The 24138-nt window shown below is 55.8% G+C and overlaps 1 protein-coding gene across 1 annotated transcript in view; it reads left to right on the top strand.

Moving 5' to 3' along the window:
• Positions 1–24138, top strand: part of TMPRSS6 (transmembrane serine protease 6) — a 37811-nt gene that overhangs the window by 7347 nt on the left and 6326 nt on the right. The window contains exons 3-13 of the mRNA XM_036866322.1: positions 3121–3254; positions 4477–4544; positions 5107–5291; positions 5560–5601; positions 8594–8798; positions 11569–11705; positions 13050–13162; positions 13467–13576; positions 22042–22187; positions 22558–22656; positions 23614–23727. Coding sequence (XP_036722217.1) covers positions 3121–3254; positions 4477–4544; positions 5107–5291; positions 5560–5601; positions 8594–8798; positions 11569–11705; positions 13050–13162; positions 13467–13576; positions 22042–22187; positions 22558–22656; positions 23614–23727 — 1353 coding nt within the window. The remainder of the gene's footprint in view (positions 1–3120; positions 3255–4476; positions 4545–5106; positions 5292–5559; positions 5602–8593; positions 8799–11568; positions 11706–13049; positions 13163–13466; positions 13577–22041; positions 22188–22557; positions 22657–23613; positions 23728–24138) is intronic.

The following is a 24138-nucleotide window of genomic DNA, read 5'->3' as shown; positions in this document are numbered from 1 at the left end:
CGGGTACCGGGCACTGGGCGAGGAGATGGATCAGAGACACGCCGTGTCTGGTCTGGAAGGGGAGCTGGACAAGAGGCCTGTTACACTGGAACAGGATAAGCCTGAAGGAGCGAATGACTGGTTAAGTGGCAGCCTGACCCAGAAAGTGGCCCAGGAGAGGAGAGGGTGGGGGCCGGCTTCCCAAGGCCGGTGGGCCCTGGGCTGGTCCACTTGGAGCCCTGTAGTGGGGCCCTTCATGCCTCCCAGCTGTATTTCCCTGGTCTTCTCCTTCTCCTGCTCTCCTGGGCCAGTTTTATGCTTTCTTCTCAAACCTCCCTCACCCCCCACCCACTTTGCCCCCTGCTTCAATGAGAAAACGGAACCACTCCGAAGAGAAGCCCCATAGATGCCCTCCCAGCTGTACCCACGTGCTCGGCGCTCCGCCCATCCCCACGTGTGAACCAACCCTGCCCCATCTAAAGTCAGCTGTCCTCCTGGCCCAGATCCCACTCCCTTTGTCCTCGTGGTGGCCGGGCTCCAGCCATGTCCCCTCTCTCCTCCGGTGGCATCATCTGTCACTGTACAGCGCTTCTCATTGCTCCTGTACCGAATCCCTCTCGTGCCTACACACACACGCACACACACACACACACACACACACACACACACATACACACACACACACACACACAGCCATTTCTCTGCTCCCCTCTGCAGCAAATCCCTGTTGTTTGAAAACGCTTTGGTCTCCCGTTCCACGCCTCTTTCGGGCACCCTTTCCCATCTGACTCCCTGCCCCTCACCCCCGAAACTCCAACAGTGCTTGTCAGGGTCACTAGTCCTCACGTTGCAGAATCCAGCGGTCAGTCCTCGTTGCATTTGTCCCATCGGCAGCACATGACCGGGTGCCTCCCTGCCTCCTCCTTGACACGTTATCCTTACTTGGCTTCCAGGGCGCCCACACTTTCTTTTCCCTCAGTTCATGGTGGCTTCTCCTCCATGTCCTTTCCTGGTGGAGGGACCCTCCTCCTCCCTGCTTCCCCACCCCTGACATTCCCTTATCCCCTGAAGATTCCCAAATTTTCATTTCCAGTCTGGGCCTCTCCCTTGAGCGCCACTGTATCACCGGGGCCTGCCCCTCCTCCAGGATGTCTAAGTGCATCTCATACCCCACTGACAGTTAACTCTCTTGTGAATTGTCAGTCTACCTTTTGAGTATATTTTAAAGGGGCTTTCATTTTTAATTGATGTTTACCAGTTGTTAATATAAAATGATATTGAACTATTGATTTTCCATGTTTCAGAGGCAATGAGTGTTTATATATAAGATTTTTGGAAGTTCAAGATGTTGAGAAAATGGTATATAACTTTAGGGTATCATCAATAGTGACCTAAGAAAATCCTTTAAAATTGAAAAAAAAATGGAGAGAACATCCCAGGTGGTGGCCATTCCATCCTTCCCGTTGCTCCCCTAACTGCTCTCCTTCTTTTACTCCCCAGCCCCAATTTTCCACCAGCACACCTGGTCCTCTCTAACCCCAAAATATACCCTGACTCCAATCACTTCTCTCCCTCTTCACTGTGCAGCCTGGTCCAGTCTCCCCTGGACCACTCTCACTCGGACGACTGCAGGAGCCTCCTGTAGGTCTCTCTGCTTCTGCCCTTGCCTCCTTAGAGCCTGTTCTCAACACAAAGGCAGAGGGATATTTTTACAAAGCAAATCAAATCATCTAACTTCTCTGCTTAGAGCCTCCCAGGGCTCCCGTCTCATTCAGAGCAAAAATCAAAGTCCTCCCAGGGTTGCAAGGCCCTACGTGACCTCCCCCTCGCCCATGTCATCTCCTCCTGCTCTCCCCTAGCCCACTCCTTGCTGTTCCTCAAAGATCCAGACAAGCTCCTGCCTCAGGGCCTTTGCACTTGCCGGTCTGCTGCCTGAAATGCTCGTCCCATAGATTAACATCCACATGGCTGATACCATCTCCCTCTTCTCTGGCCTCCAAGTTGCAGCCCACACCAGCCCTTGATTTCCAGGCCACTTACACCTCTAACGTGTCATGTCCTATGTTTGTTGTTTATTGTCTGTCTTTCCTGTTAGACTACAAGCTCTGAAGGACAGGCTTGTTTTTTCTTTATTATTTTGTTCATTGTTATACTGGTATATTCCCAAGTGCTCTAGGCCAGTCCCTAAACATAGCAGGTTCTCAATAAATATTTATTGAATGAATGAATAAATGACTGAATAGGGTATAAACCCTGGGCTGTGAATCTATTGTCTTCACATCAGCCAAAACAATCTTTGCAAAACGGAAATCTGATGACATCATCCCTGATTTTAAACCTTTCATGGTTTCCCTTGCTCATTAGGGAAAGACCAAAATCTTGCCCTGCTGATGTCTCAGTCTCTTATTACCCCTCCCTGCTAACTGATTGCTCCAGCCAAACAAGCTTTTGGCCCTGGTCTTTACCATGATCCCTCTGTCGCAGGGCCTTTGCACATGCTATTCCTGCTGCCCTGAAGGCACTCCCCTCTTTCCCCTCTTCCCAGTTTACTCTCCACTCCTCCCATCTCAGATGGAGGGTCACCCTGGCCCAGGTTTTCTTTGTCATGTCCCCCCCTCAATAGCACCTTGTGCTTCTTCAAGACGCTGCTGGCAGATGAATCCCACAGGTTGTATGGTTACTGGGGGAACATCTGCCTTACCCACTACTGTCAGCTCCACGCAGGGAGACCCATCTGTCTTGGTTTATTAGTGTACCCCACATAGTAGGTGCAACCTGAACAACCCGCTGGACAACACAGAGGTGCTAAACCAAGAACTTGACCTTCTGGGCCCATGTGGGTTCCTTGGCATCTATGTCCTGGACTGATCACTGGGTCAGCTTCTGCCTGGGAGCCTCTGGGACACCATTCATCAGTGGGCCTCTCTCCTCCCTGGCGTTGTGGGGCCAGTTTGCACAAACTACACAAACTCTGAATGACAATGACAAAGATGATGATGATGATGATGGTGGTGGTGCCTTGGAGGCCCAAGATGCTGGAGGCTGAGCTGGGGGTTCAGGGTGGCAGAAGAAGGTGTGGGGGACACAGGAGCTGTCCCCATCTGCTCCCTTGCTTAACTTTGCTGGTTTCTTCCTGGGTAGGGTACAAGGCAGAGGTGACGGTCAGCCAGGTGTACTCAGGCAGCCTCCGTGTGCTCAATCGCCACTTCTCCCAGGACCTTGCCCGCCGGGAGTCCAGTGCCTTCCGCAGTGAAACCACCAAAGCTCAGATGATGGTAGGAAGGATTGCGGGGATGGGAGGGAAGGATGGTGGGGACAAGAAGGGAGAGAGGAGGGGCCTGATCACGTCAAGTCAGTGGGTTAGTCCATCCAGAATATTCACTGGGATCAGAGCCCTGTTCCAGGCACGATGGAATGGAGGTGATGTAGGGTGGTGGGAAAGTTAATGGGCTCTGGGGTCAAATGCACTTGGACTAAATCCTGATTGTGCCACTTAGTAGAAGCATGACCTTAGGAAATTAGGGCAGTGCAGGGATGCTGCCAGGACCCACCCACACACCCTCTCTTGCCGGGCAATGGCTTCCTTCACTGGGATGGTCTCCCACGGCCAGCACCTGCCACTCTTAGGCTGCAGGACAGCACCCTGAAGGGCGGGCCGGAAGTGCTGAGGAGTTATTCCCAGCAGCAACCCTCAGACTTTGAGAGATGGAGAAGGTGGATAAATACCCCGGCTCCCTTGGCCCTTGGCGGGAGCAGTTCTGAAGATGCCCCCGCAGTCACTCAGAGGTCCCTGTCGGATGGCACCTCAGTTGCCCACAGCTCTGGCCGGCGCCTTCACAGCCGTGAACGGCTGCCTCCCTGCCCATCTGTCTTCCCCACTGGTGTTCCTTGGAATCACCTCCAAATAAACCACCTGCCTCAAGACCCACTTCTGGAAGACCCACCCAAGGCTCTCTTTCCTTTCGTGTAAAGTGGAGTGATAACAACAGTGCCTGTCTGCAGGGTTGTCGTGGGGTTGAAATGAGAGAGGAGAGAGTGTGGACATTACCTCTGTGCCGTTCAGAGTGCTTTAAGAACCCACGGTCCTGCCATTCCACCCTGCCAGCGGCACTGCCACTGAACACGTGCAAAGACCAACCAGCTGAGCTCCCATGGCTGGTGGCTGGGGCTGAGGAGGGGAGCCCAGTGGGGCTTCTCAGAGTCGAGGAGTGACTTTTGATGAGGGGGAGAGGCCACTGGTGGTCTGACTGAGGTCAGAGCTGGTAGACGTGGAGGTGTCAGGGGCAGCGCCCGGGTGTAGGGGGAGGGGTAAAAAGATGGAATGAGGTTTGTTTCCCGGCGTGGCCACTGCCCACCGTGTGACCACGGGCAAGCCTCTCTACCCCGTAGGCTCCTCTGTCAAGCAGGGCTGCTGGGAGGGGCAAAGGGCATCCCAGGGCAGGAGGGGGTTTCTACAGAGGGTCACCAGGAGGCTCTGCTTGTTTCCCCTCCTTTTAGCTCAAGGAGCTCATTGCCAGCACCTGCCTGGGTACTTACTACAACTCCAGCTCCGTCTACTCCTTTGGGTGAGTCTCCCGGGCCCCACGACCGGCCCTTGCTAGAACCTTAGACTCAAAGAATGAAAGACACTGTAGGCTTCTGAGGCAATGGCTTCATGTTTTAAAATGGGGAAACTGAGGCACGGAGAGGAAACTTGGCTTCCTGTGTGTGACCTCCCTTCACCCAGCTTGGCTTTCTCATCTGGAGAATAGGCACAGTGGTGTGGTAGGGATTACCCTAGACAGTGGCTGTGGGGCCCTTAGCAACGGCCTGACGGGTATCAGGTGAGGACATGGAGGAGTGGTAGGCAGCTGTCCCATTCACTTATGACAGGGTCTGCGGCACACAACCTAACCTCTCGTGCCTCAGTTTTCTCATCTGTGAAATGGGGCTGTTGACAGCCCCTCCCTCAGAGGTTGTTAGGAGGCTTCCACGTGATAGTGGAGAGCAGAGCCTGGCAAGTAGTAAGCGCTCAATGCGCATGAGCCGCAGTTGGTGTCCTCCCCCAGCTCCCATCACGAGCAGGGGTCTGGGAGGGGCCCGCACTCCAGGCTCCGCCCTCAGCCCCTCTCACTGCTGCCACATCAGGGAGGGACCGCTCACCTGTTTCTTCTGGTTCATCCTCCAAATCCCCGAGCACCGCCGGCCGATGCTGAGCTCCGAGGTGGTGCGGGCCCTGCTGGTGGAGGAGCTGCTGTCCACGGCCAACAGCTCGGCCCCTGTTCCCTACAGGGCCGAGTATGAGGTGGACCCCGAAGGCCTGGTGATCCTGGGTCAGTACTGGGGACGGGGAACGTGGGACGGTGTGGCAAGGCCTGGGAAGGCTGCCGCCAGGGCTGGGATGCTCTCGGGGATGGGCCCCCCACCAAGTGGCCAGGAGCCAGGACTGAGGCACGGGGCATGGGGGAGGGTGGGCAGTCAGGGTCAATGTCAGACAGGCTGGCTCTGATAGTCTCTTCTATTTTTATTTTCATTTTGTATTTCATTTTATTTATTTATTTTTAATCTCTGTTTATTTGTTTGTTCGTTTCCTTTTAACAGAAGCCAGTGTGAAAGACATAGTTGCACTGAATTCCACGCTGGGTATGCGACTTTGGTTTTTCCTCCCCACTTTCCTTTTGAGTTGGTGTTTTCCTTGGTTTGGTTGAGTGTCAGGGGTCCACATGGCTTCTATGGGTGCAGGGGGCATGGTCTGGGGTTACCCAGGGGGCACCACGGTGGCCTCAGTGATGGGTCCTGAGCAAGACTGGGAGCTTGTGGGGGGAGGGGAGGAGGTGTTGTGCACGTGTGAACACGTGTGTGTGTGTCTCTTGTACAAAAGTGTGTGTGTGTTGCGTGTAGGGGGTGTGAGCGAGTAGCAGATTCATTTGCACATCAATGTGACCCTACTTTTCTATCATGGAATTCCATTTGCCCACAATCTACCATTTCCACTGATGATAGAAAATAATCTTGCCAATTCGAGGTATATCAATCACCTTGGCTTTAAAACTTGGTCTTTGGGAGATATTTCTGTCACATTCAAGGATACTCCCTCCACCTTTTCCTTCCCTTTCTCAGCCAGCCAGGCTAATCTGCCCTCTCCTCCCACCCCGCCCCCATGCCCTATTGCTAGAGTCACCTTGCTTTTCTCCAAGGGGCTCCAGTCTTCCCACTGAACCCTGGGAAGCAAAGCACCAGCAGGGCCACCATGCTGCACCTCACCAGGGAGCACTGCCCCCATTATGGTCTGTGTGACTGGAGACTGCTGCACTTGTGCAGTGTATCACCTAGGCTACTGTACCCTGTGGCTCTGAGCGTGAGCTCCAAAATTCCCAGATTCTTCCTAGACTACCTAGGGAGGCAGAGTTGAAATTCTGGTTATACCTTTTCTGACCTTCCTCTCCTCCCATGTGGCTGCTCACATGCTTATTTCCTTGGTGAATGGAGGTGATGGAGTCAAAGGACAATTTTCAAATACTGAAAGTCATGATTCTCATACAAAGATATGAGCACATGTCAAAGATTTATTTAACTCACTGATGAACGGACCAGTAGGATGTTCCCTCCTTGTGTCCAAAGGAGAGCACAAGAAACAGATCTTGTGCTTATCTATCATCTGTCTATCATCTAACACTGCATTGGTGCACATGTTGCCCTGACCCTTGGTCTGGAATGGGCCTTTCCATTGCCCTTGCCTGTGCTGGGTGTCCACGTGTCCCCAAGTTTCTGGCAGTTGCTTTATAATGATCCTTATTTAGTTCAGTGCATGTCCAGAGCCCCTGCCCTCCTGGAGCGCAATGTCTAATGGGGCGAGGATGACAATTCAAGTCCTCTAAACGGGCTTTTGGGGCAGTTTGTCCATGCCAGGCCCCACGCCTGCTCTGAAGACACCAGCTGACCGTGTCCTCACCCCTGCCCTCGGAGGAGCTCTGAGCCCCATGAGGGAGACAGACACGTAAACAGAATCTCACATCACCAAGTGCCAGGGCTAGAATAGAGATCCCGGAGGCAGTGCAGGAAGGGAGTCGTTCTGCCCTGGGGACAGAGGTGGACCCTGGGGGCTGTGACCCAAAGCGGAGGAAGGAACGTGCCTCTAGAGGGAGGAAGGAGTTGCTCCTGACCGGGGGGTCCTGGAAGCCTTCATGGAGGAGGGGGCAACAGACTCAGGATTGGGGGATAGGTAGGAGTCTGTCAGGTCCAGCGGGGAGGGGGCACTCTGGGCAGAGGGAGGAGCATGAGCAAAGGCCAGGTGAGGAGAACACAGAAGGCAGGTTCATTTACTTTCTCCCAGGCTCCCCAAAGATGTTTCTGATTATCAACAGAGACCAGCACATCCCTCTCCACTTAATTTGCTTCACAAAAAAAGTAATTATTAAAATGGAAAAAGCAAAGCATCAGCTTGGAGCAAGATTTGAAGAACATAAACACCTAGGAACAGCCAAGCACCTTTCCCCAGGGGTCCTGACCCTTCCCCTTGCAGATGTCAGAGGTCTCTCCCTGGGGAGGTCAGCTCCCCAGTTGGAGTCAGGATGGCCAGGGAAGAGGGAGTTGAGCAAGAGGCCACAGTATCAGAGCAAAGCCTGTTCATTCACTTCCATTCCCTTCCTGGTCCTCAGAACCACACAGAGAAGGAGGTGGGAGAGGGGTTAGTACTGTGTCCATTTGACAGAACTCAGGGTGGCTGAGTGACTGGCCCAGAGTTACACAGCTGATAAGAGGTGGTGCCGGGACAACCATGCAGAGTCCGGACTCCCCGCATACCGGGCTGCCTCCCACATCCGGGGCTTACTCCAGAATCCTTACTGCTTCCTGGCAGAGCACCCATCCTCCCTGCTTCACAGGCTCATGATGAGGTTTAAACGACATACTTATGGCAGCATACTAGCTTGAGCTCACTTCCTCTACCCGGGCTGCCTCCCAGCCCCACTGGAACACACTCCCTTCTCTCCACCTGACATGAAGCCCTCAGCCCGCTCCCCTTATTGCTTGGCCATCCCACTGGTCTCCCGGCCTCCTCAGCTTTGCTCCCAGTAGCCAGAGGAGTCTGTGATCCAAGCCCGACCGTGTCCCAGCCCTGCCTAACCTTCCATGGCTCCCACGGCCACAGGAGGAAAAGGCTTCTCTCCTGGGTGTGATCTGGGCCCTGCCTCCCTCCTCCCACTTGCCCTCCTGACTCAAAGTCCCCTGTCCGCCCCGGCCTGCGGCCCCTTCCTCACTCTGTGACCTCCCAGGACTTCCCTGGGAGCCCTCCCTTCCGAGCTATTCCGCCCAGTACCTGCATCTTTCCCTGCTACTCTCGTTGCTCCCGGGAAGTGACGGGACCTTTCTCTGGCACTCGCCTGGCATGGAGAGCTCAGTGAGTGCTAAGGGAACGAATGAATGAACCAATGAATGAGTGCATGGTTGAGGAGGCTGGGGATGGAAGCAGGAGGGAAACAGAGAGCTGGGATAGAGCATATCTGGGCTGATCGCCATCCAGCTGCTCTCCCCGCCCCACCCCTGCTTGCGTGAGGACCTGACAGGGCTGGGGCCACCGCGGGTCTCTCCTCCCAGCTAACAGGGGTCAGGGGGCCTGTCCCTCTCCCCACTCCAGGCTGCTACCGCTACAGCTACGTGGGCCAGGGCCAGGTCCTCCGGCTGAAGGGGCCCGACCCCCTGGCCTCCAGCTGCCTGTGGCACCTGCAGGGCCCCGAGGATCTCATGCTCAAACTCCGGCTCGAGTGGATGCTGGCTGACTGCCGGGACCGGCTGGCCATGTATGATGTGGCTGCGCCCCTCGAGAGGAGGCTTATCACCTCGTGAGTCCCTGGGAGGGCAGTGGGGGGAAGGTTGGGAAGGGGGTGACGGTGTGGGGTCAAAGCCACACCCAGTGTTCTGAGACAAGGGGCTGTGTGACCCCAGGCCCTGGTATTTGGTATCCGGGAGACAGGCCAGCCCAGAGGGAGATGGTGAGGGGAGACTGGAAATGGCTATGTGCTGTGAGCAATCCCCTTCCCCTCCCCCAGCCTCAGTTTCCCCATTTGTAACAAAACAGGTGTGCTAGATGACCCCTAAGGTCAGCTCTGGGAGGCGACGTGATCTTGTTAGAATGCTCCAGAGTCTGGCAGCCCCAGACTTGCAACCATACTCTACTGCTTTCTAGCAGTGTGCCCTAAGCCAAGTTACTTTGCCTCTCTGCACCTCAGTTTCCTCACCTGTAAAATGGGTGCACAGCCATGCCTACCTTGCAGGGTTATTGTGAGGAGTTAAATCAGACCTGCTGGGCCAGGCTCCTCACACATAGTAATGCTGTCCATTATTACTATACATTAAATGTATCCATTAAACATTCAGTAACTGCTATCCATTACTACTATCATTATATACAGTCGAGTTGGGGCTGGGTCGCGAAGGGCATGGAATGCCAGGAGCAATCTGAACTTTAATACTTGCTAAGTGAGGAACTAACAGAAAGTTCTTGAGCAGAGGAGAAGGGCTTTAGGATATGACATGGAATGCAGAAGGCGGGCAGGTCGTGGGCCGTGGGGAGACCATGAAGGGGCTGGAAATGGCCTTGGCCTCCAGGAGCCTGATCACACCCCCACGGGGTGGGAGAGGGGCGTAGGTCTGTAGGAGGTCAGGCGAGACCCTGGTGCACCGGGCTGCTGCCTTCTCTGTCTTTCTCAGGCACCCAGCTTTCAGCTTTCGGGATGGGGGTGGGACCTGCATGTTCAGATCAAGGGCAGTCCTGAAGGGCGAGCTGGGTGAAGATTCTCCCTGGCCCCCTCCCCCGGGGCCTCTCTGACTCTCCAGGGTCTGAGGCTGCGCTCTCATCTGCAGCCACCCCCACCCCCGCCCCGCCCTGCCACGTGCTGACCGCAATCTGGCATGTGCGTGTGCGTGGGCTGGGTTCCTGGAGGGCTCTGGGGAGCGCAGAGAAGCTAGACACAGCTCATTTCCAGTCCTGATGAGGGTGGGGACGCTTCAGCCCTTTTCCTGGGGCTTCTCCAAGTGCCCCCTGCAGCCTGCTGTTGCAGAGGGGACCTGACTGCCGGCTCAGCTCTGTCCCTACTCACTGTGGCACCAAGTGGCTCACTCCGTCTCAGACCCTTGGAGAAGGTGTAAAATGATGGGTCAGACAAGACTAGGGGGTCCTCAGACTTGCACCCCAGACCATGAAGGGGGAAGTTCGGTGGTAATGGGAAGACGGGGGGGCGGGGGTGGAGGCTAAGTAAATAAAAGAAATCCCCAATATTAAAAGCAACCATTAAAGGCGACCTCAGGTCCCTCTTAATCCGAATATTTTACCTACCACCTGCTGGAGGAGAGGCGCAGTGGAGGCGGGGAGGGCCTGGTACCGGAGGGTGGACCCCTCCCCTCGCCCCCCACAGTGAGATCAAGCCAGCGGTGGTCAAAGCAGGAGGACGAGGAAGTGGGGACCAGTGCCTGGGCAGGCGGAGGCCAGGGGAAATGCCCCTTCCCAGGACCCTGGGGCACCAGGACCCTCCTGGGGAAATTCCTGGGATTGCTCAGTCTTCCCTCCACAGCAGCCGGGGTTGCCAGGGCTGCTGTGGGTGGTGTTTTTGAGGCTGTGCTTGGATTTCTCGCACTTCGCTGGGTGCCTGCAGTCCCCCGCATGGCCGCCCACTCCCACTGGTCAGGGCCAGAAAGCCCCAGAGCCGGCACCCGGCCAGGCAGTACCTTGCAGCTGGATGTTAGCGTGCCCCCTGCGGGGGAAGCAGGGTTATTAGCTTTCTGGGAATTGGTCTACCGATTAACAAGGGCTCCAGAGAATTCTGTCGGAGGCAGGGGGAAGTTTGGCAGAGGTTGGCAAAGAGTGAGGGAGAGGGAAGCCAGGAGCACCCCACCTGAGATGGGCCGACCATGGGCATGGACACAGCAGGGGTGCCAGGCGCTGTCACAGGCGGTGCCTAGCGTGGGTCTGTCTCTGCTGTGGACCCAGGGTGGGGCCTTGGCACGTTCATGAGCCTGGGTTTCCCCACCTGGAAACCAAGCTGTTGACCTTGACAATCTCTGAAAAGCCTTTTCAGGGCTGACATTCCTCTAAGAGTCTAGAATTCTAAGATACTGCTATTTCCTCTGTGCCTTCCCCATGGCAAGCCCTGGGTAGAATCCTGGGGTGCCCAAGGGATCACCAGATGGCACACCTGTCTTCTCTCTATTCCAGCCCAGAACAGGGCCAGGGGTCAGGTGTGGCCAGCCAGCAGGCATAGTGCCAGTCTGGTCTGCCTGCTGGGCACTCAGGGGTCACAGGGATTCTGAGGGGGTGGAGGGGTGCTATGGGACTGGAATCAGCCATCATAGTTGAATTGTAAGCTCCAGAAGTCTGGGTAACCTCTTGGCTTCTCTCCCCTGAGGAGCTGGCCTGACCCTTACAGGGCCTCCAGTCAGCCCCCTGGGCCAGAGACGGTCAGACACCTGCCTGAGGACACACAGCGGACTAACCGAAGACCCAGATATATAGGCTGCCAGTCCCTCCTCCTCTGCTCCTCCCGGAAACCCGCTGCCCTCCCTGATGCCTGTCTCAGACCCCACCACCCCCCTCGTCACCTTTCTCTGTCCCACCAGGGTCTATGGCTGCAGTCGCCAGGAGCCCGTGGTGGAGGTCCTGGCATCAGGCGCCATCATGGCGGTGGTCTGGAAGAAGGGCCTGCACAGCTACTATGACCCCTTCGTGCTCTCCGTGCAGCCCGTGGCCTTCCAGGGTGAGGGGTCAGGGGTCCCTAGGGGATGGGAGGGGCACAGTGGCAGAAGCCAGGGGTGCTCCTCGGGCTTGCCTTCACCCTCTTTGCTCTGGTTGGGGATGGGATGGGGGAGGGAAGGTTCTGGAAGCGCCTCTGCTCTCCAACCTCACCCCCACCCGTGGACCCCCTTTATCTCTCTCTATTCTCGCTCCATTTCCCCCACCTTCTCCCTCACCCCCTCCCCTGCCCCTCTCTCCCTCCCTCACTCATCACCCCTCATTCTCTGTCCTGCCCTCTTTCTGATTCTCTTTCCTGAGTTTACTGTCTGTCTTCCCTCCTCTCTCTGTCCTCCCCTGCCCCTCTTCCCTCTGCACCCACCCTGGCTGAGCCTGGAGCGTGGGGTCCGCCAGACAACCCTCTCACACGAAAGGTCAGCCACACAGTCGTCCCTGGAGATGGTGTAGGATGCTCAGGGGAGGGCGGTTCACAGCATTCCTTGGGAAAGGGTCCCCCAGGCTGCCCCACTGAGACTTCCCCACTCTCCTCCTGCTTCCGGATTCCCCCTCCTCCACCGCCTTTCTCAGGAAGAGCACGTCCCACCCTTCACACCCGATGGCTGGCTGTCCTGGGCTGTCCTGGGCTCAGTGGAAGGGAGGGTTACAAACAGGAGCTACACAAAGAGCCTCTCCCCACCTCTGCCGTCAGTCTACCTCTTCCCACCGGCTTTCCCCTCCCTCCCCTGGTGTCCACCCCATTGGTCTCCTGCTAGTGACCCAGGTCCACAGGTGACCCCCCCCTGGGAGTCCCTGGAGCTAAAGAGGTGCCAGAGCTGCCCGTTCTCATGGGCGTCTCTGACATAGCTCTACGGGGAGGGAATGGGGGGCTTTAGGGCCCCTGACTTCCATAGACGGTGTTGTGGTAGCTGGGAACACACCTGCTCCCCATGCCTCGCCCTCTCACTGTGTGACCTCAGCCAAGCTGCTCCTCTTCCCCAAACCTCATCTTTGAAAAGGGGAACGATTCTCCCTCCCCAACCCCCGTAACTGTGAGGCTGGCGCAGCAGTCAACACATTCAGTAAACCGTGAAGGGTTGCACAGCTGATGTCAGTAGTGAACATTTATTGAGCACTTACTACATACCACGTCTGTTTAATCCACTCAACTACCCTATGAGGTATGTACTATTATTGTCCCTGTTTCACAGATGAGGAAACTGAGGCCCAAGGTCACACATTCACACTCAGTCATCAGGCTGTACTGTTTAGTTGTAGTAGGGGGCGTGGGCTTCAGCTGCCCCCCACCTGCTGGCAGGTGCAGTGGGGTGGGTCCAAGGCACCCTGTGTAACTTCTGTTCTCCGGGCCAAGCCTGTGAGGTGAATCTGACCCTGGAGGGCCGGCTGGAGCTGCAGGGCGTCCTCAGCACGCCATACTTCCCCAGCTACTACTCACCCAGCACCCACTGCTCCTGGCACCTCACGGTGAGCCCACCTACCCTCTTCCCAGAGCACCCTGTAGACCTCCGGGGATCCCAGCTGGGAGGGGAGCACTGTCCTGCCTCTGCTGAAGCACCCACAGGCTAAGCTCTGGGTACCACTCCTTCCAGGGTGGGTGGGATGGCTCTGTTGCCATGGCGATGCCTGTTTTGCTGAGTGACTGACAGACCTCAGCCCCAGCTGGCACTCTGTGTTGGCAGGCCTCTTCCCCGCTTTGTTGTCCTGGGGGGTGGGACCACCGCCTGGCCGCAGCCCATGGCCCACCTGGTGACTAGCTCCTCTGTCCCAGGTGCCCTCCCTGGACTACGGCTTGGCCCTCTGGTTTGATGCTTACACTCTGCGGAGGCAGAAATACGACGTGCCGTGCACCCAGGGCCAGTGGACCATCCAGAACCGGAGGTACCCGCCCGGAACCCCCTTCCTGTCCCTGCAGGTAACCCCCCTTGGGAGCCCAAGTCTGGGACCTCAGAGGGGCATCATGAGAAGAGAGCAGAGGTCAGGCCTGTTGCCTCACCCTTGACCCAGTCCCTGTCCCGGCCCCCAACCCGGGCCTCAGCCTCCCCTCCTGCCACCCAGAAGTCTCAGGCACACATTTGTCATCAGCCACCTTAGATGTTGATCCTAGTTAGAGTGAAATGGTTTCACTTCCTTGGGTGCTGTCACCCCAAATCCTTACATGAGATGATGCAGAGCCACAGGACTCAGCAGTGCTAGGGTGCCTTTCCCTAAACCCACCCAAGTGCAAATGGAGGCATCTCTTGCCTGCTCCCGGCTGTTGGCCAAATTCAAGCGGCTTCCCGACTGTGAAGCTGCAGAGCCGGTGTCCATGCCGCTTTTGCTAACCTGACCACTTCCCAGGGCCACCCTGCATCACCCGTGCCCCCTGTGGGGCGCCAGCCCTTGCTATCTGTCCTGCCCTTGGCCCCCCGGTGACAAAGTTCCTGAGGAAGAATTGAGTCCCTTGGGGAGGTGGGCAGGACACAGCGTGCCCAGGCCATCCTCTGGTCAGCGTGCCTGCATTTTGATCAGTAGGATGAAGGCTGGGAAATGCCCACTGCGGCTGGCACTCTGCGGGCCACTGGTGGTCCTGACGGCTGCAAAGGAGTGGGGTGGGCAGGGAAGCAGGGAATGGAGGCAGTGCAGACGAGCTTTCCCTGGTCTGGGGAGTGAAGGAGAGAACTAGGGCATTCAAGGGAGGGGATATTTACAATGGGAGGGGCTCTGTGTCTAAATGCTGTGGGGGAGCGTCCCTTAGAGGCAGAGAGGATGGGTCAGGCACAGGGGATAACGGGGCGGGAGGGGAGTGGGAGGCATGGAGGGAAAGCAGGACACCCTCCCATGGCTCCATTTTTGCAGGGGGGCAGAGGCTTGGGGAGAGAGAAGGGATCTCAAAGTAGCCTTGCAAAACTGGGGAGACCCCTCCCCACCTGCAGTCCAGAGATGCTGAAGAGAAGATTCTACATCTAGTAGCAGATTGGGCCTCTGCTCGCCTTCCAACCCTGAGATCCTAGGGGTCTAACAGAGGCTGGGATTCTAATATGCAAAGTTCTTGATTTCTTGGTTTCACAGATTTTGAGTATCCAAGATTCCAATACACTAAAATTGGAAAGTTCTAGGACTCTGGAATTCTTGGATTCTGGGGTTGGTGTCCACGTTCACCAATGCTTGTATTTTTTTTTTTATATAAATTTATTTATTTGTCTTTTATTTGTGGCTGCGTTGGGTCTTTGTTGCTGCGCGCGGGCTTTTCTGTAGTTGCAGCGAGTGGGGGCTACTCTTCGTGGCGGTGCACGGGCGTCTCATTGGGTGGCTTCTCTTGTTGCAGAGCACGGACTCTAGGCTTGCGGGCTTCAGTAGTTGTGGCACTCGGGCTCAGTAGTTGTGGCACACGGGCTTAGTTGCTCCGTGGCATGTTGGGATCTTCCCGGACCAGGGCTCGAACCCGTGTCCCCTGCATTGGCAGGCAGATTCTTAACCACTGCGCCACCAGGGAAGCCCAACGCTTGTATTTTGCTTATCGGTTGATCCTTTTGAAAAGCATCAGCCAGACGAAAGGGGACAGGGATTGATGATGCTCGTCGACTCGTCATCATCCTTTCCAGGGATTTTGCAATTTATCGGGGACCATGATTAAAAGGAAAAAGAAGACATGCTGAGGGTGTGAGTTCAGGCCTGTGCCGTTTGGGGGTGATGTCAAGTGGTGTGACTGCCCCGGTGCCTTTTGGAGAGCAGAAGGCATCTTGTTCCACGGGTCCCAGCATGTGGGTGGCATTTCTGGGCTTGGCTGCCTTGATCCTCTGTGGTGCTCCCTCAGGGCCCCTCCCCACCTGCCTGGGGGCTGCGCAGACTGAGGATGGCTGGGCTCACCCCCCAGTGTCAGGAGCCCAGAGTGACCCTGAGAGTGGTCCTTGATTCACGGTTCTCCACATGATGATAACGTTTTTTCCCGCCACCCTCTCAACCCCAGAGCTGAATCTGATATCTCGACGAGGGGCTAGGAAGGGGTGAGAAGGGCCTGGGTCTGATGCTCCCACACTTACCCGCCACCGCCATGGCTATTCCATTAGCTGGGAGCCGGGCTCTGGCACCAGGCGCCCCATTCCACCTGCTTGGTGCTCAGCACAGGGCATCAGTTCATGGCCCGACAGCCTGTGATGTCAGAGGCATCATCATTCCATTTCCCAGAGAAGGGAATCGAGGCTCAGTGGGATTAAGTAGTACCCAGATGGGTCCGCAGTCAGGGCCTCTCTCCCATGCCCACCACTAGCCATGAACAGCAGGACACACGGTGGTCCACAACGTGCTCCCCTGCAGGGCCTTCTTCCTGCCTCCCTGACGTAGCCAGGAGGGTCGGGCAGAGGTGTGGGCACTGGGTGCTGGGACTTCATGAGCTACCCTTGGGTTTCAGGTGTGGACCGCAGATGGGGAGAGTCTTCATCAGAAGGAATGATAGTGCGAGGGTGAAATTTCAGGCACTGTGACAGAGTCTATCGGGGTTGGAGGGGTCTCACCCTCCCCACTGTCTCAAAGCACCGTTGAGCTATAGAAAGTGGGCTGGGCTGATAATCGAGCCCTACCCTCACCCATTGTACAGGTGGGAAAACTGAGGTCTAGGGAGGACTAAAGACTTGGCTTCTTGTCCTTGTCTTTTTGCACTTTTGAAGTGGTGGCGAGGGACCAGGGTGCAGCTGGGTGGCGGGTGGGGTGAGAGGGTGAGGCTTGACAAGGCCCGGCACTCCCACCCCCTCCTCTCTCTTCTCAAGCCTCCCCCACCTGCTGGGGGGTTGAAGATGTGCTTGTGGGAGTCTGGTTACCTGGTTTCTGCATGTAACTCTGGGTACAACCCCTTCCTCATCTGTAAAACAAGGGGGTTAGGCCTGCCCAGGGTCCAGGGCCCCAACTTTTTATTATTTACCCATCTGAAAGATGTCTTCCAATAAGTTGTGTTTATTAGCTCCTAATGAAATGTCATTCCAAGTTGGGCTGGAGAGGTGGAAAGAGCTTAGCTGTTGAAATGAGACACAGCAGTGTTCAAACCCTGGCTCCTCTTCTTCTATTCAGCAAGGACTCACCCCTCTCAGCCTCAGCTAACTCATCTGGAAAGTGGGCATGAAGCAGGTCCCCATCCAGGGAGGAGTAAATGAGATCGTGGGTGGAGGACGCCGGCTCCTGCAGGCCGGGATAGGCAGGAGCTCCAGAAGGCACCGGCCATGAGTTTGTAAGTGGCTCTGGACTCTGCACTAGGCAGGCCCAGAGCTCAGGTGCGTTTCCTTCATCCTCAGCAACGTGGTGAGGAAGCAGGCCCCGCACTGCCTCCTTCATAGACCGATGAGGGACTGAGGCACAGAGAGGCAAAGGCATTCACACAAAGTCACCCAGCTCGTGACTAGAGAAACCAGAGTTGAGCTAGGCAGTGTGATCCAGAGCGTGTGTGGCGGCGTGCGGGCCTGTGTGTGCACGTCCACGCACATACGCGTGCTCATCTGTGTGCTCACACTCAAGCAGAATCTTCCTGCAGAGCCTCCGAGCAGCTGTGCCGGCTGTTCCCTCCCTTGGCCAAGCCATCCCGACTAACGCACTGGCATCCTGCTGAGGGGACAGACAGCTTCTGGGGTTCTCCTCTCGCCAGCTCCGAGAGCAGCCTGGGAAGTCCCATCCCTGTCTTCTCAGACCTTCGTTAAGGGTCCGGGGTCCCCCGGTGGGGACTCGTGGCCCCCTGGCCCCAGGCTCCTGCCCGTGTCTGAGTGTGGAAGGGAAGGCAGAGGTGTACCTCCAGACTGTAAGCACCGGACAAACCGTTTCCTCTAGTTCTCATCTTTTTTGATAACCATCAGCCTATGTAGTTGCTGGGAAATTCTTTGAATAAGCATTTGTTGGAAAATCTGCTTGTGTGGGTGGCAAAGACACAAGAGGTCTGGGGAAGGGTGTAGATTTCCAGGCACAGGATTTGTAGGGAGGGGGAGGCACAGTCCTGGGGCCCAGAATGGCCATTGACGAGGAGCGACAGAGGGTGGGTGTGGGGAGAGGGTGTCTCAGCCCTCAGGTGCCAGCACAGTGATGAGGAGAGGCTGGCCCGGGTTCCCTCCACGGACGGGGCATCCTTGGGCACGTCACCTCACTCCCCTGAGCCCTTTCTGCCTTCCCCCCACCTCCCTGTTTTCTCCCCAGTTTCTCCCCAGCAGAGGCCTCATGCCCTCTGAGTGGCCTGGGGGCGTGGGAGGGAGCTGACCTGTGAAATCCGGCTACCAGCTGCTGGGTTTCGCGGAATCCACTCTGGCTGGGAGTCAGTGCGGCACAGGGTTCCCCCTTTCCAGGAACCTGCCTCCTGCCAGCTTCCTCCCCTGTGATGTCACTTTTCTTGTGATCAGCCCAACGATTTCCACTGCACCGATGGGGACAGGCAGAGCCACTGGCTCCTCAGGCCTGCTGGAAACCCTCAGGCCCGGCCTGGCTATGGGGCGGCCCTTCTGCTCCTTTGATCCCCTGGGCGGCCACAGAGGCTCCTCGGGCACTGCCGGGTGCTGGCGATGAGGACGGAGGAGCTCCAGCTGCTGCCCTTGGTGAGCTCACAGCCCTACGATAGCAGCTGGTTTTCAAAGAAATCATTTCTCACACATGCCATAAAACATCCTACAAGGGAGCTATCACCCCATCTTACAGACGTGAAAATGGGAGCTTGCTGAGGTTGAGCCAGATGCCCAAGGTCACACAGCTGGTTCATGTGGCAGAGCCCAGCCTCAGCCTCAGCTCTGCAGCTTCAGGTCCACCACTCTGGCCACCAAGTGAGACTGCTGTCCTCCCTTTTTTAGTGCTTGCCTTCGCTGACTGTCTTTCCCATTTAACCTGTCTTTAGGGAAGGCAATGAATGTATGTGTGTATCCATCCATCTATCCTTCCATCCATCCTTCAATCCTTCCTTCCATCCATCTATCCATCCATCTACCCATCCATTTATCCATCCATCAATACACCAACCCACCCTTCCTTCCTTCTATCCATTCACATCCGTCCATCTACCATCCAATCTTTCTTGAACTCCTCCCTGTGTAGAGTTGCTGACATGCAAGGTTGACCGGATCCCTGCTTGCTGTCTAGGTGAGGCAAGAAGGAAAATTCTCCAAATCCAGAAAAGTGAGAAAGCAAGGCAGGCCCCGGTGCAAAAATGTGCCGTCAGACCCCCAGCACTTTGTAGTTGAGATGAGACGTGGACTCCACAGCTTTCAGACTTCTGGTGCTCCTTGGAGAGGGTTTGTGGGGAGGGGCCAGCATTTGGTGGATGGGGAGGGACTGGAGAGCCAGAGGACGCAAAACCTCATGCAGAAGGCACTGCGGCAAGAACCAGAAACGATGACGTGCAAAGGGGCCAGGCCAGTGCGTAGTTCCTCCTCGAAGCAGGCTGCGTGGGGGAGAGGGAGGGAGGGAGGGACCTGGTTAGCTGGGCCACACGTGCCCTGCCTAATTGGGGCAGCCTCTGATGACTTCCAGCCAGTGTTTCTAGGGCTTATTTTTCAGAAGCAAGAATCTAAGATGTTATGTGAAATTAGCTGGCAACTACATTTGAAAAAAAGTTTTTAATACTGCATAGGCTAAATAGATCATCTTTAGGCTGAGTGATTCAGCCTGAGTTGCCAGATTACAGCCTCTGCCTTGAATTCTTTTCTGGCTCCTGATAACGAAGAGCCTTGCCCCAGGAATTCTGCCACCTCCTGTCTGCCCCAGGCCTCCAGGGTGAGAACTAATGCTGCCCAGGCTGAGCAGGTTCTTGAGTACCAGGCTGAGCCACAAGCTGATCCTGGAATCCTCTCTTGGATGCCAGTAGAGAAATGTCCTATCGGCAGACGCTGGTGCCTTAGAGCCTCTGGCCAAGGCTTGAGGTGACCAGGCAGCCCTCAAATTCTTATAAACTGAAACATTCCACTGCCCTCCAACCCGGCTCTGGTTCCTTCCCTGTCTCTCCACAGTCTCCCGTGACCGTCTGGGGACAGTGCCCCAGGCCCCTGAACCTTAAGCATGTTCAGGAATGCACCTGATTCCTCATTTCCCCCTGCCCGGTATTTCCCAGCCCCCAGATCCCCTGTCCACTCCCCAGGGCAATTCTCTGGGGATAGTAATCCATGATAGCATTTGTTTATCTACTTTAAAAACAAACCACAACCCACCCCCCCCCCGCCCCCCGTGCTTCCTTAGTTTTAAAAGGATAAGGACGAGGCTTGTTCAGGAGCGCCCCCTGGTGGCACCTCATCCCACTCTGGTCCCCCTGGGCTGCAGAGCAGTGGTTCTCAAAATTTTCCATCTCAGAACCCCTCTATATTCTTTAAAATTACGGAGCACCCCAGAGAGTTTTATGCCTTGTATAAAAACTATATTTGTAACCTATCTTTACAGTATTAGAAATGAAAAGTGAGAACATTTAAAAATATTTATCAGTTCATTTAAAATAATAAGAAACCCATTACATTTTAACATAAAGGCCATATTTTATGAAAAATTAATTATATTTTCCAAAACTAAAAACATTTGGTGAGGAATAATATCACTGTTTTACATTTTTGCAACTTTCTTTAATAATTGGATTAGTAGACCACAACTGAATCCCCACACCTGCTTCCGCATTCAATGGGTTACACATCACATAGTCTCTGGAAAATTCCACTCTATCTTGTGTGAGAAGAGAGTGAAAAAGGCAAATGATACCTGAGAATTATTATAAAAATAATTTTTACTTTGGACCCCAAGGGGTCCCCAGACCATACTTTGAGAACTGTTTCTTGGTGTGGGGGCAAGAATATGGTCACTGCAGGCAAACAGTATGGGGAAACTAAACCTCAGGCCAGGTCTGAGGGGGGTCATGGGGACATGAGGGCTCAGCCCCTAGAGCTCATGTGGCAGTGAGGGTCAGGGTGCACCTCCCCACAGTGGAGGCTGGGTGGAGCCTCCTGGGTCCTGAGGAGGCTGGATTCTCGTCCAGCTCAGCACTTCCCTTCCTGAGCCTCATCTGCAGAGCGGGAGGAGAACAATTCCTCCTCACAGGGTGGAGTTGCTGTGAGGACCTCAAAATCCCCATGCAATGAGGCCTCCAACTATTATTGAACTATTAAATGCTTGCCGTGTTCTGGAAGTTCTGAGGAAGCCTCTGGCCCCTGGGAATTAGGGGACCAGCTCTGTGGGCTGCTGCGTCTGCTGCGGGATGTTCCCATCATGCTTTGGGGCACTCCCACTTGCTCTCTTGACTTCCTCCTACCTTCTCTGCCGGGGGCATTTTCACCTCTCTCTGCAGACCTTTCCACCCGTGTTCTGGGTGTTTCCCTCACCTGTAAAGGCATTCCTGCTTGCTCTGTGAGGATACTCCCTTCCCTGTGGGAGGCATTCCTAGGAGCTGATGGGGCCGACCCATCTGTTCTGTTGAGGGTGTCCCGCCTGGGAAGGCAGGGAACCCCAGGCTGCGCTCTGGGGAGGGTCCCGCTGCTTGGGGGGCGTGGCTGCACCTGCTCCACGAAAGCATGGCCTCTTGCTCTGTAAGGCCAGGTGTGCCCAGGCACTGTGCAGGTGAGCCCCGTGCCCCTCACCCTGGAGTCGGGAGGATTCTTACCTGCTCTCTGCGGGGAATTTCACCTGCTCTGTGGGAACAAGAGCATCATTGGTGGGGACTGGGGGGGGTCCAACAGGGATGTGAGTGTGCACCCACAGTTGGGGGATGGTCCCACCCGAGTGTGGCCATGCACGGAGAAGGTGCTGCCCGTCAGCATGGCACTGCGGACCCTGGGAGCGGGACTGGTGCCTCCCTCAGGCCCAGAGGGTCACAGGGAAGCCACCAGGGCTGTGGAGGCTTCTCAGTGGGAGCAAAAGGCCTGAATGGGGAGCGAGGCTGCCTTCTCACACCACACCGAGCACAGGAGGAACATCCCTTCCTCTCTATGGAGAGTAGACCCATCAAGGACTATTGCTTCCATTGACACGTTGGAGCCTTTTGTCAGATGTCAGGTCAACAGAGGTGATAATTTCCCTTGTTTTACAAGGGAGGAAAGTGAGGCTCAGAGAAGAACTCTGACTTGCTAGACTCTTACAGCTCCTAGGTGACTGGAGCTAGAATCCAGATGTTAAATTTTATCCTGCAGGCAATGGGGAGCCATTGAAGGTTTTTGAGCAGGGGAGTGACATAGCCAGGCTGCTTTCTAGATGACTCTGGGGGTGAGTGGCCACCCAAGGGAGAAATCAAGACAGAGGAGGTGGGGGTGGGCTGGGGTTGTGGCTCCCCCTTCTTTTCCGACTGCCCTGTCCTTGCCTTGTCTGTACACGGGGACCCAGGCTGTCCCTTACCTTAGACCAGACCGTGTGGCCCTGAGTCTGTCTCTGGTCACCCCCAGGCTGTGTGGCCTGCGCACCCTGCAGCCCTACGCCGAGAGGATCCCTGTGGTGGCCACCGCTGGCATCACCATCAACTTCACGTCCCAGATCTCCCTCACCGGGCCCGGCGTGCAGGTGCACTACGGCTTGTACAACCAGTCAGATCGTGAGTGTGGCAGGCTGGGGATTGGGGCGGGGACCCCCTAAGCCCCCGCAGCTTCTCTCTGCCTCTTAGCTGTCCCTGGAAGCACCAAGAGGCTGGTCAAAAGGAGTGTGTGTGTGTGCATGCGTGTGCGCATGTGTGCACGAACATATGCAGCTTTGTGTGTGCTCACATGTGCAAGGCAGTCATACGTGTTCATGAGGTATATACACTCATACATACCCGAGTGTGTGCTGCGTGCATGAGCCCGGACATGTATGCCCACATGGACCATGTACTCAGGCGTGTGGGTACACACGTGAGCACACGGGTGCCTCGTATCTGCACGTGTTTTCATGATGACGCGTGTCCTAATGGCTCCTTCCCTGTCCAGCCTGCCCTGGAGAGTTCCTCTGCTCTGTGAATGGACTCTGTGTGCCCGCCTGCGACGGGGTCAAAGACTGCCCCAACGGCCTGGATGAGAGAAACTGCGGTGAGCAGCCCGCCCACCCCGTCGCTCCTCTCTCCTCACCTCTGTGCTGGGCTGAGCCCACCCTTTCGAAACCCGCCCCCCACAGGCAGCTCCCATTAGCAGTGTCCAGGAAGTAAGGCTCCCTCGCTGTGCTGAGATGGCATGGTGGAAGCACAGCGTGAGGGCCACCCAGTGGGGCAGTGACAGGGACAAGCTGGGACCCAGGTGTCCTGACTCCCAGCCCAGGGCTTCTCCCCACCGGGCCATCACCCCCAGCCTTCTGCCAGGACAGCTGTCCAAGAAAGAACAGAGCAGATGAGGGAGGGTAGGACCAGAAGGGGGAAGGCTGTCAAGCAGAGCCCAGCAGACCCAGGTTGGCCAAGGAGAGGATCCTTTATCTGCCTCCTTTGAGTGGGGTCCTCCACTGCAGGGGTTCAGACTGGAGCTGCCAGCTCTTCCTGGGGTGTGCTCACACTGCCCAGCCCTGGCAGAAGGGGCTCAGGGTCCTGATGGTCCCCAAGCCAGGGCTCTCTCGGATTAATACCTCTGCCTCTGAATCCTGGCTTCTGGGCCCCAGAGTCACCATCAGTACAGCCTGTTCCAGTCTGATCTCCCCAGACCACCTGCATCCCATCGAAGTTTTACATATGTGGGGAGAGAAGCGGGAGGGAAGGGGGATGTGCCTGCTTCTGGGCTGATCCTGCTTCGTGCTCGTGAAGGTGCCTCATATTTGGAACCAGAACATCTGGTTTCAAGTTCTGGCTCAGCCAGGTGACCTTGGAAAAGTCACGTCATTTCTGTTTCCACTGATGAAATGGAGTATCTCACAGGGTTGCAGTGACACTCAGGTGTAAAGTAGCTGAGAAAGAGATTTGTGATCATGACATGTGATACAATGCACAGTCACAGGCGGCGCAAAGTCCCAGCCTGGTGCCTCTGGCTTCCTCCCACCTGTCCCCTCCCTGTGTCCTCATACAGTTTGCAGAGCCACATTCCAGTGCCAAGAGGACAGCACATGCATCTCACTGTCCAGGGTCTGTGACCGGCAGCCTGACTGTCTCAATGGGAGTGATGAAGAGCAGTGCCAGGAAGGTAGGGCGGGGAATGACCAGGTATCTAGAGGGAAACCACAGAATGGGCTCAGCCAGATAGCCCGGCCCTTCTGCATGCTTCTTCCGCAGAGGTTTCTGCCCTCTTGTCCAAATACTTACCAACCCATTTATAAGTATGCCTATATGTCCATCCATCCATCCATCCATCCATCCATCCATCCATCCATCCATCCATCCATCCATCCATCTTCTGGTCTCCCCAACCATCTTGTCTGTCCATTGATTCATACATCCACTCACTCACTCATCCATCGGCCTGTCCAACCACCTATCTCCCTATCCACTAAGCCATCAATCTACTCACTTGCTGGTTTACCCAACTGCCTCTCTGTATGTCCATTGTTCCATCTTCCATCCATGCATCCATGGATCTCTCTAACTACGTGTTTGT

Source organism: Balaenoptera musculus, chromosome 10 (genome assembly GCF_009873245.2).
Source record: "Balaenoptera musculus isolate JJ_BM4_2016_0621 chromosome 10, mBalMus1.pri.v3, whole genome shotgun sequence".
In the NCBI taxonomy this organism is placed as follows: Eukaryota; Metazoa; Chordata; class Mammalia; order Artiodactyla; family Balaenopteridae; genus Balaenoptera; species Balaenoptera musculus.
The sequence above is the reverse complement of the archived record's forward strand: the minus strand, read 5'-3'. Positions and strand labels throughout refer to the sequence as shown.